The sequence below is a fragment of the Carcharodon carcharias genome, chromosome 13, assembly GCF_017639515.1.
Source record: "Carcharodon carcharias isolate sCarCar2 chromosome 13, sCarCar2.pri, whole genome shotgun sequence".
NCBI lineage: Eukaryota > Metazoa > Chordata > Chondrichthyes > Lamniformes > Lamnidae > Carcharodon > Carcharodon carcharias.
The window spans coordinates 123450857-123463105 of NC_054479.1; the positions used below are offsets into that span (position 1 = coordinate 123450857).

At 45.9% G+C, this 12249-nt stretch overlaps 1 protein-coding gene across 3 annotated transcripts in view; it reads left to right on the forward strand.

Annotated features, from left to right (window-relative positions):
• Nucleotides 1-11967, forward strand: part of hcls1 (hematopoietic cell-specific Lyn substrate 1) — a 58365-nt gene extending 46398 nt beyond the window's left edge. For all 3 annotated transcript variants that reach the window (XM_041203384.1, XM_041203383.1, XM_041203385.1), the window contains 6 exons: nt 557-626; nt 2413-2561; nt 4460-4690; nt 5977-6109; nt 6460-6528; nt 10546-11967. In XM_041203384.1, coding sequence (XP_041059318.1) covers nt 557-626; nt 2413-2561; nt 4460-4690; nt 5977-6109; nt 6460-6528; nt 10546-10682 — 789 coding nt within the window. In that variant the 3' untranslated portion in view covers nt 10683-11967. The remainder of the gene's footprint in view (nt 1-556; nt 627-2412; nt 2562-4459; nt 4691-5976; nt 6110-6459; nt 6529-10545) is intronic.
• Nucleotides 11968-12249: the final 282 nt, after the last annotated feature.

Below are 12249 nucleotides of genomic sequence, written 5' to 3' on the forward strand. Positions count from 1 at the left end.
AGAAACTATTCCTCCTGGTTGAGGTTTCCAGAACAAGGAGTAAAATCAGGAATCACTTTGTACGCACAAAGCACAGCAGAAACCTGGAACTCTCTCACCTAAGAGGCTGTGGATGCTGGGGGCTTTCAGAGCTGTACAGGGGAGCTGCATGGGTCAAATCATGTTTCTTCTCTTCTTGCCCTTGAGTGGGGGAGGGAGGTTCTCGCTACACCCCAGGTATTGGCTGCTGGAGGTGGGTGTAGAATATAAGAACATAAGAAATAAGAGCAGGAGGAGGCCATTCAGCTGCTCAAGCCTGTCCTGCCATTCAATAAGATCGTGGGTGATCTGCCCAGGCCTAACTCCTCTTTCATCCCAGCTCCTCATAGCCCTCAACTCCCTGAAATTTCAAAAATCTATCCATCTCCTCTTTAAATGCTTCCAGCGATCTAGCCTCCACAACTCTCTGGAGTCAGTGTGCTGTATACTGCCAGTCCCTGGGCAGGGTGATGGTGCGAAGCTCGGATTTGTCTTGAGTTAGTTTGATGGTTGACTGTTTCACCAATTCACGTTGCAGAACGCAGCCTCTTTCACTGAGATGGAGAGTCCAACATCATCCTATCAGAAGACAACGCCAGTGGAAGCTGGTGAGTTGGTTTGTGAAGCCATTCTAAACTGATGCCAGGGTTCCTGAGTCAAACTCTACATGTTGCCAAGTTGATCCTGTCAGCTTAAATGGCAAAAAATACACATATTTATTTTTCAATTCCCTCCCTCCCTCCCCCTTTTCTCCTGGATGTCTTGCTCTTTACCAGAGTTCAGTTCCATGAGCATTAGACAATTCCCCCAGCACCTCATCAAAGTCTGAGCCTAGCCAGGGAGTGTTAGCAAGAGGGGGTGTCACAATCAAGACTGATCATGTCCTTTGGTGCCAGTGACACACCCATGCCCCTGGGGAGCATCCACTGCTTGGTGCCAGTGACACACCCACGCTGCTTATGGTAGATTACCGTCGATTAGCAGCTGGAATGCTGGCACATGGTTTTTAATGCTGCGTCATATCCCCTCCCCCACCCCTTGTTTAGCCCAGAGGCACTGAGGCCAATTCCAGCACCACCAATACAGGAATCAATTAGGCTGATGCTGACCTGCGATTGAACCCAATCCATTCCTGGTCGTGACACTCAGGCCTGCTCTCTGCAAAGGCGAGGGATCTGATACCCACAACAGGTCTCATTCTCCATGTAATTCAACTCCTGGGCTACTAATTTTCCCTGTAACTCCCTCCCATATCTATAATGTGTTAAATTTCATTACATAAAGGGGATGGGAACTCTAACCTGCCTGCGTACTCACCCTGTGGCAATGTACAGTGTGCCAGTGTTTCCTCACCTTGTGCCAGTGTTTCCTCAGCCTGTGCCATGTACAATGTGCCAGTGTGCCCTGTGCCAGTGTTTCCTCACCCTGTGCCAGTGTTTCCTCACCTTGTGCCAGTGTTTCCTCACCTTGTGCCAGTGTTTCCTCAGCCTGTGCCATGTACAATGTGCCAGTGTGCCCTGTGCCAGTGTTTCCTCACCCTGTGCCAGTGTTTCCTCACCCTGTGCCAGTGTTTCCTCACCTTGTGCCAGTGTTTCCTCACCTTGTGCCAGTGTTTCCTCAGCCTGTGCCATGTACACTGTGCCAGTGTTCCCTGTGCCAGTGTCCCCACACCATGTGCAGTGTAGCCTGTGCCATGGTTCCCTGTGCCAGTGCAACCTGTGCTCGTGTTTCTTTGTTCCTTTATCCTCAATCAGGTGTTTTGTGAACTGATTGTAATAACTGGTGTACTGTATGTTACTCTCTTGTATCTCACTTTGTCTTGGACCTTGTCTGCCATTCGATCTCCTCCCCCAATCTTCCTTCCTCCCTCTAACCCTATATCCATCATTTCTCTCTCTTTCTTTAAATTTCTGACTCACTTTGCTTGTCTCTATCTTCTGATCCTGTTCGTCCCTTTATCTCCTTTTTCCCTGAATCTATGGTCTCTACTTGAGTGAATTTCTCACTCTTTTTTCTCTTTCTCTCACTATTTTTCTCTCACTCCATTTTTCTCTGTCCCTCTCCCATTCTTTCTCGCTCCCCCACCACTCTGTCCCTCACTCTCTTTCCCTCTTCCTCTCCCATTCTTTATCTCTCCGTCTTTGTAGTGACTGTAGCTTTAAGACTTATTGTACCATGTATTATCATGTGACAGTGTGAACAAGTCACAGGGGAACCTTAGGGGTAGAATTTGTCTAATTGTGGTTCTTGATGGAAGCATGTAACTGCTGCTCAAGCCCTGTAAATAAAGTTCACTGTTTCTTATGAGAAACCTGTCTGGAAAATCAAGTCCATAACAGTCGTTATCTCTCTTCATTACTGTCACTTTCCCTCTCTCTGTCTTTGTGCCTGCAGCCAGCAGTGGTGCAAGCAGTCTGAAGGCAAGGTTTGAGAACATGGCCAAAGCCAGTGAAGAAGATAACAAAAAGAGAGCAGAGGAGGAGCGTGCTCGGAGACAGGTCCGAGAGAGACAGGAGCGGGAGGAGGCGCAGAGAAAGCAGCAGGTGAGTTGGTGGGTGATGGTGGGTAACTCAGCTTAGGACCACCTCACTCTGATCTGTCCGAACACTGCTTCCAATAAGAGCCCAACAGTGGAATGAGTTTAGCACCTCAATCCAGACTTGTGAGGAATGAGCATAGCTGCCTGCCTCTTGTCCCTTACCGTAGACAGATCTTCCCCTATATTGATGAACACTATTGTAAAAAGATTTCAAGTCACTGTCTGTGTGTTAAGAATGGGAACTTCCTCGGTTCTGACCCATCAACAGTGCAGCACTCATCAGGACTGTTCCTCGGACAATGCAGCACTCCCTCAGTACTGCCTCTTTGAGAATGCAGTGCTCCCTCAGTACTGCCCTCTGAGAGTGCAGTGCTCCCTCAGTACTGCCCTCTGAGAGTGCAGTGCTCCCTCAGTACTGCCCTCTGAGAGTGCAGTGCTCCCTCAGTACTGCCCTCTGAGAGTGCAGTGCTCCCTCAGTGCTGTCTCTCTGAGAGTGCAGTGCTCCCTCAGTGCTGTCTCTCTGAAGAGGAGTGCTGTCTCAGTACAAGCCCTATGAGAGTGCAGTACTCCCTCAGTGCTGTCTCTCTGAGAGTGCAGTGCTCCCTCAGTGCTGCCTCTCAGAGAGTGCAGTGCTCCCTCAGTGCTGCCTCTCAGAGAGTGCAGTGCTCCCTCAGTGCTGCCTCTCAGAGAGTGCAGTGCTCCCTCAGTGCTGCCTCTCAGAGAGTGCAGTGTTCCCTCAGTGCTGCCTCTCAGAGAGTGCAGTGCTCCCTCAGTGCTGCCTCTCAGAGAGTGCAGTGCTCCCTCAGTGCTGCCTCTCAGAGAGTGCAGTGCTCCCTCAGTGCTGCCTCTCAGAGAGTGCAGTGCTCCCTCAGTGCTGCCTCTCAGAGAGTGCAGTGGTCCCTCAGTGCTGTCTCTCTGAAGAGGAGCGCTGTCTCAGTACAGGTCCTATGAGAGTGCAGTGCTGCTTCAGTACTGTCCCTCCGACAGTGCAGTGCTCTCTCATACTGCTTCTCTGAGAGTGCAGCCTGGTTATGGTTCAAGTCTGTGGACTGAGACTTGAACCCACGACCTGCTGACTGGGTAGCGGGATTGCTGCCACTGAGTCATGGCTGACACTTCGAGACACAGTGAGGAGAGCAAAAAGCAATTAGTTATCACTTAAGTCAGCTCCTTCTCATTGTTACCTTATAGAGTGGGTCCATACAGCTCTCTGACTCCACATTGTTGAAAACCTGGGAATGAGCGGTCAGATAATGTATCAGCTAGTTTGGTCGGTGAATGGTTGAGCTGTACTGATCAGGGTCGACCAAATTTCAATTCTTAGTCTATGCCAAGTTAGATGACCTCCATTAAAGCAGTGGGAGGGTGGACGTGACCTTAGTATCTACAACACTAGTGAAGGAGGTCCAGCCAAGGATCCCAATCTTGTTATCACCCACTGACTCCTGCTGGATGGGCTATTGTGTGGGGCCTCCAGAAAGGAACAACCTCATGACTTGCACAATCTGGATTCACACATGAATTAAAAGCTGCTAAGGTGAAGTACCTGAGTGTGCCAGCACTTCTGGCTCACTTAGCAGGCCCCAGCAAGAGTTGGGGTTTTAATGAGGGGTTAGAAGAGGAGACAACTTGCTTTCAGGAGAGTGAGAGGCCAGGGAAGAGGAAGAATGCATAGGGTGGTGGTTGTGGTCAGAGGGGGGGGCACCCTAAGTTCAGGAGGACCAAGGGAAAAGTATTGAGCAGGCTAGGATGGATAAAATAGAGACAATAAAAATGATGAATGATGGAAACGCTCGAGTTGAGAGGTTACCAATCAGATGAGATGGGAACTGATCGTTTGTATGATGCAGTCAGGTTCAAAGGCTTCCTTCCATTTTGACCTTTGACCCTCTTTGTTCACAGGAGCAAGTCAAGCAGGAGCAAGAGGCAGAAATACCGGAACCCAGGAAGACCAATCAGCTTCCACCAGTTCCCCGGAGCCGAGGTCAGAAACCTGTGAATAAACCTGAGCCAGAACCAGAACTGGAACCAGAACCAGAACCAGAACCAGAACCAGAACCAGAGCCAGAACCAGAGCCAGAACCAGAGCCAGAGGAATCCCCTGTCTATGATAACCCTGATACTTACTGTGAGGTAATGGACTCTGATCAACAGCCATTGAAACACAAGGCACAATATTAACATTTCAGCAGAGAGCTTCTTGTGCTTTTCTAGCATTTTCTCCCCAAACTAATGTCACCACGGTAACTCAGCATAAAAGCCACTATTTTGGACCCAATCAGCATTAGATGACCACAGGATGGCAGCTTTGGGAAATGGAGAAACACACTGACCCTCCAGTAGTGGCACTCCCCCGTGGATAGGCAGCAGAGGGAGCTTCATTCTTTATCCTCTCAGGGGGTGTTTGTTAGGACAGTGTAGAGGGGGATTTGCCCTGTATCTAACCCCTGCTGAACCTGCACTGGAAGAGTTTGGGAGAGTGTAGAGGGCCTTCGCTCTGTATCTAACAGTGTTGTACCTGCCCTGGGAGCATTTGATTGGATAATGTAGAGAGAGCTTTACAGCAACAATAGCAACAACTTCCACTTTTGACCTAATAAAACGTCCCGAGGCACTTCCCATGGTCGTTATAAGACAAAATATAACATCGAGCTACATAAAGAGTCAATAGGGCAGATGACCCAAAACTTGATCAGGAAGGTAGGTTTTAAGGGTTTTAAACTAGGAATGTGAGGACCAGAGCTGGAGAAGTTTAGGGAAGGAATTCCAGAGCTCAGACCCATGCAGCGCAAGGCATGGCCACCAATGGTGGAATGATTCAAACTGCAGAGTTCAGGGAGTAGGAAGGGGTTTCTTTGTAGGGAAGGATATGGGGATTTGGTGGCTGGGGTGGTGAGGGGTTGCTGCATTGCCCATCCCAAGCAGAGGGTGCCTAAACATTCTTTTGTGAGGCCAATCGGAAGACCCTCTACCCTCTCTGGATCCACAAAAAGAAGTGTTTGTTTTCCTGGCTGTACATGGCTTACTGTCACCTGGTTGGGGAATGCTTCCTCAACCAAGCCTGAGTTAAAATGGCAATCGGGGCCTGATGGCATCATCAGACCCTGATCTGTATATTTAAAGAAGGATCTCGATGGATTTGGGTGGGAAGTTTAGCTCTCTTAGTACCACAGCTATTCAGCCTTGTCAGGGCCAGGCATATCACAGGTGGGACTGACCCTGTCTTAAAGTGAAATCCATGCCTGTATCTTCCAGTGAATGTCATGGAGCAGGAGCAGTTATCCTGACTAGGTTCTCACCTCTGGCATCCCTCAGTGGAGAGCAGTTACTGTATTGCCTACTTCCAGCCTGGCCAGGATCAGCTGACTGTGTTATTTAACTATCAATTGCCTGCTTGTCTATTGTTCTTCTCATTGCAGGAGGAGAATGACGAAAACACTGTGGACTATGAAAATATTGTGGACATATCTCAGCAGCCCGTCCCCAAGGAGGATGTGGAGGACCAGGGAAACTATGAGGAGCTGATGCCAATCCAAGTAATGGCCAAAGCTGGTGAGATACCCCATCCAGAATGTTACCTGTATGTTATGAGGGGTAAAATGTTGCTGAATTGCGCTGTGGGGAAAGGTGGGTTTGAGGCAATGGGGAGAAGTTGGATTGTAGATATTGGGGGGTGTAGGGAGATGCAGGCTTGGGAATATAGGGAGAGATGGGTTGGGGATATGGGGGTGAAGGTGGGCTTGAGAAACAAATGAATAAATACGACTGGGGGATATGGAGGAAGGTAGGTTGAAGGGCTGAACAATATGGCCAGACAGTGGGTAGGTGCGGTTAAAATCATAAAAATGAAGACTCTTGTAACTTAGCCTGCTAAAAATCATTCTATTGCAATTTTTCCATAGGTGAAGAGAATATTTATGACATTGCAGATAATGGTGTGACTGCAGTTGCTCTGTACGATTACCAAGGAGGTAGGTCAACGATAAGAAATAAATGCAATTGAAAGCAATGTATTTGGCACAGTTTCCCTCTGCTTAGCTTCCTCTGCCCAGTCCCTGGTGGAAACTAAGGGCAGAAAACTGCTCCCTGCTGTCTGACAATACTCCTCCATGCCATCTCTCAGTTGACTGCCTGCAGGGGAACGGTAGACCACTCAGTCCCTCCAGCTTGTTCTGCCATTTTATTAGCTCATGGCTGACCTGTACTTCAGCATTTTACCCACCTTTTCTCCATGCTCTTTGACACCCCTTGCCTCACAAAAATCTGTAAGTCTCAGTCTTGTAATTTTCAAATGATCTCCAGCATCCACTGCCTTTTGGGAGAAAGTCTTTTTGTGGAAAAAGTGCTTCCTGATTTCACTCCTGAATGGCTTAGCCCTAATTTCAAGGTTACTTCCAGGTCTCCTGGATTCCAATAATTTAACCAGAGTCGGCTTTGAAGCTTAAATTATGAAGACAGGTTGTATCAACTATTCTTGTATTTCCTCAGCTATAGAAGATTAAGGCATGATTCATTCAAGGTGTTTTTAAAATTATTAAAGGAGTTGATAGGGTAAACAGAGAGAAATTATTTCCTCTGGCAAGTTCAGACCAAGGGCCCATAACCTTAAAATTAGAGATAGGTCAGACTGTTGGGTAAGCATATTAAGCAATATGGAACCAAATTAAGTAAATGGAGTTGAGGTGCAAATCAGTTATAATCTTAACTGAATGGCAGAACAGGCTTGAGTGGTTGTAACCTCAGGGCCTGGCATATCCCTCACTCTACCATTATTATCATGCCAGGGAACTACCTTGGCTCAATGAGAAGTGTCGGAGAGCATACAAGGAGCAGCACCAGATGCACCTAAAAATGAGGTGGCAACCTGGTAAAGGTACAACACAGGACTACGTGCGTGCTAAACAGAGGAAGCAGCAACAATGGATTAGATCAAACCTCTGGAGTGCTGCCGCATCGAATTGTGAATGGTGGTGGACAATTAAACACTAACAGGAGGGGCAGGCTCTATGAACATCTCCACCCTCAACAATGGCAGAGCCCAGCATGTCCGTCATGCAAAAGACAGGGCTGAATGGTCTGCAACCATCTTCAGGCAAGATTGCTGAGTGGATGATCCCTCTCAACCTCCTCCTGTGGTCCTCACTGACACAGATGCCAGACTTCAGCCAATTAAATTCACTTGATATAATATCAAGAAATGGCGGAGTATATTAGATGCAAAAGAGACCATGTGACTTGGCAACATCCAAGCTATATTACTGAAGACTTGTGCTCCAGAACTAGCATTGCCTTTAGGTTATTCCAGTATAGTTACAACGCTGGCACCTACCCAACAATGTGGAAAATTACCCAGATATGTAGGGCAGGACAAGTAGGACAAAGCAGGACAAATCCAATCCCACCATTTACCTCCCTATCAGTCTTCTCACAATCATCAGCAAAGTGATGGAAGATGTCATTGATAGTGCTGTCATACGGCACTTATCTACCATCAATCTGCTCACCAATGCACAGTTTGGGAGTTTGGGTTCCACCAGGGCCACTCAGCTCCACACCTCATTGAAAATCAGGATCAGCAGCAGTGTGTCTGAAGCTATCTGATTATCAGAAAACCCCTACTGATTCACCAATGCACCTCACAACTGCAGGCAACTCCAACAAGAGATAGTTTAACCACCTCCCATTGACTTTCCATGGGATTACCATCAGTAAGTCCGCTGTCCACTGTCAACATCCTGGGAGTTACCATTGACCAGTAACTTAAATGGACCAGCCAGATAAATACTGTGGCTACACGAGCAGGTCAGAGGCTAGATATTCTGTGGCAAGTAACTCAGTTCTTGACTCCCCAGATTCTTTCCATTATAAGGTAAAATTCCGGAATGTGATAGAACACTCTCCACTTGCCTGAATGAGTACACCTTTAAGAACGTTCAAGAAACTTGTCACCATCCAGGACTAAGCAATTGACTTGATTGGCACCCCATCCACTATCTCAAGCATTCAACCTTGCTACCACCAAACTGCTTTGGCAGCAGTGTGTGCCATCTACAAGAGGGAAATGCAGCAACTCACCAAGTCTCCTTCGGCAGTATTTCTAAACCTGAAACCTCTACCACCTAGAAGGCTAAGGGCAGCAGGCACATGGGAAGAACACCATCTGCATTGTTCCCTCCAATGTAACTGAGAAATATACAGGCATTCCTTCATTATTGCTAGGTCAAAATCCTGGAACCCTCTACTTGACAAGTACAGTGGATACGGCTCAAGAAGGTGGCTCATCACCACCTTCACAAGGGCAACTATGGATGGACAATAAATGTTGGCCCTGCCAGCGATGCCCATATCCCATGAATTTTTCTTTTTCATAAACAAAAGGACTACTTGTGTTCCTATTAGTCCTTTTATCATTTCAAAAATCTCAATTATATCATCGGTCAACTTTCCAAACTCGTGAATTACAAGCCAAGTTTATGCAATCTGCCGTTATAATTTAACACTTTTAGCTCCAGTATCTTTCTGGTGAATCTGCACTGTACCATCTGCAAGCCCTTTATATCCTTCCTGAGGTTTAGTTGCCCAGAACTGAATATAGCATGACAGATGGCACCTGACCAAAGCTCTGTACAACTGAAGCATCATTTCCTTTCATTTGTAATCCAGTCTCCATGTGATAAAGACTGAAATTCCATTAGCCTTTTGATTATTTTTATGTACCTTTCTATTAGTTTGTAGCGATTTGAATCCCTGGATACCTAAATTCCTCTGTTCCTTCACAGTTTCTAGTTTCTCACCATTAAGAAAATATTCCGATTTGTCTTTTTTGGATTCAAAGTGGATGACTTGCACTGAACTCCATTTGCCATGAGTTTTGCCACTCAGTTAATCTGTCCAAGTCCCTTTGTAACTTTCTGCTTGCATCTACACAACTTACTGTGTCTCCTAATTCACTGTCATCTGAAAACTTGAATATATAATTCTCTACTCCATCATCCAGCTCATTGATAAATATGGTGAAAGGCTGAGGCCCCAATACAAATCCCTGTCATACATCATTTTTCACACTCTGCCAAACAGTCCAACTGGGGCCAATGCCTCAGCCCTTTGCAGTTCATCAGCCACAACATGATCCCCGTAACTCTGTTACATACCCAGTCCTTAAAACTACCTTTATTACACAATTCGCCCCCATTAAAGCATTCCCTGTTACAGTCCACCCTTCATTGCCAGCAATGGCTCAGTGAGTAGCACTGTCATCTCTGAGTTAGATGGTTATGGCTTAAGTCCCATTGAAGAGTGCTGCAACTGTCGAATGTGCAGCCCTTCAAGTGAGGTGTTAAACTAAGGTCCTATCTGCCCTCTCAGGCAGGTGTAAAGAAAGAAAAAATAAGAAAGGCTTGCTGTTATATCATCCCTTTCAAGACCTCAGGACGTCCCAAAGAACTTCACAGCTAATGAAGGACTTTTGAAGTGCGGTCACTGTGATAATGCAAAAGGACCCCCAAGACTATTCGCAGGGGAGACCAGGCCAATATTTTTCCCTCAACCAACATCATGAAAACAGATTATTTGTTTGTTACTATATTGATGTTTGTGTGGCTACCTGGTGTGCAAATTAGCTGCCCGCATTACAACAGTGACTACACTTCATTGACCATGAGGCTATTTGGACATCCTGAGGTTTGAAAAGGGGCTATATAAATGCAAAACAAAAACAGAATTACCTGGAAAAACTCAGCAGGTCTGGCAGCATCGGCGGAGAAGAAAAGAGTTGACGTTTCGAGTCCTCATGACCCTTCGACAGAACTATTTCCAGCATCCGCAGTTTTTTTGTTTTTATCTCTATATAAATGCAAGTCTGTCTTTAAGAATCAAAAAATAATGTGCTGTTCTCCATCACCTATAACAGAAGTGCTTGGCTCAGTGCCAGATTTTCAGCAACTCTCAGCTTCAATATTCACCACTGATTCTTTTTGAATGTGTTACAGAGGGCAACGATGAAATCTCCTTTGATCCCAATGACATCATCACAAACATCGAGATGATTGATGAGGGCTGGTGGCAAGGGCAATGCCATGGCAAAGTCGGACTCTTCCCAGCCAATTATGTGAAGCTGACACAGTGAGCGCTGACCAATCACATTGGGTTCACTTCACCATTCTATAAATACCAAATCTTCAAACGTTTGGACACTGTATTTGAAACTCTTTATGATTTCAATTATTTTGTACTTGGCAAGCATAAATATTTTTTCTCTCTCATTGAAACCTAAATCCTGCTGTTCCCATGATTGAAACAGTTTGACCTGGAGATCCCAGCACAGAAAGTGGGCGTTCTGCCCCTCGCTTGTGTGCCATTGTAAACTCTTTAGCCAGAGCTGCCTTATCAAATACCATTTCCCCGTATCCTTTTATATTTTTCCTTTGCAAATTCTAACCTAATTGCCAAACTTGCTGGCTTGGTTTGGGGAGCAAGTGCCTCAACTTTCCATTCATCCGGCCTCACATTTTGCCATTCAGTGTGGAATATGGGACCCTGTTTGGACTTGCTCACCACAAATTAAACTGGTGGATACACAACTCTGAGTAATTAAGTTTTTTTTATATGTCAGGCACATTGCAGCCTACTCTCTCTTATGGTGCTCTGTAAAAAAACTCTTCCTCATTCAGATGCAGCAGTAAATTGGTAAATGGACATTGTGATAACATCCAGTTGTTAATTGACTCTAATTTGTTCCATCCGCCTTTATCTTCAAGGCACTCAATATGGTTAACAGGATGATCAATTGTCCTGTATTTTAAGGGATTGTTCATTGTTTTGACTGTCCCATGTCCTTTAAGGGATGCTTTTTGTTTCTTATTTCCAGGATAGCCTGTGGGAGACTGAGCTGGGAGTCTCCTCTTGCCTTTGCCTCTTTGTTTACTTGGTGAGTATGCTACTGTGGCCATTGGCCACCAGTGGGAATTGTGATCACCAGCACACCCCCACCCGACCTTGGTCCTACAGTTGAAGTGTCCCTTATATTATTTCACAAGAGTCGGTCACCCTGACAGTCAATCTTTCCTTTTTACCTTTCCTTACTGATTTGTTGGTATAACGTGGGCTGCGGATGTCCTATAAATCACTATCGCCCCTGACTCTACAGCACATCAGCCTCTTACAAAATCAACTGGTCACATTGCAGTTGGGCATTTCTTAATTACTGTTCAACTGGACAGTGACAGTCCAACTCAAAACTTCACTCATGCAGCTTTTGTGATGATGACAGCTATCCTTGTGGATAAATACAAACAATGACCCATTCCAGCTAACAAAACTACCTGGGGAGCTGTGTGGTTTGCTCACAGTTTTCCAAGATGCTGGAATTATAAGCTGATTCTACATACGCTAAATAAAAATGTTCAAATCTTCATTCATTTCCTTTTTAAATGCAGCTTTGGTCTCTGCCTCAATAGTACCTTGTAGTCCTAGTGCATGTTTTAATAACCCTTCATGTGAAAATATTTCCCCTCATTTCTCCCTTTGTTCCCATAGTGATGATCCTGAGCCTTGTTCCCGATTCGCCAATTAATGGCGTATTTCCACACTTCTGTAATGGTGAAAAGCCTTTGTTATTCCTGTAATCCAACCCCCCCTGCTGTTATACGATTACAGCCCCACACTAGAATTCAGTTTGTAAGCAGTTCACACAG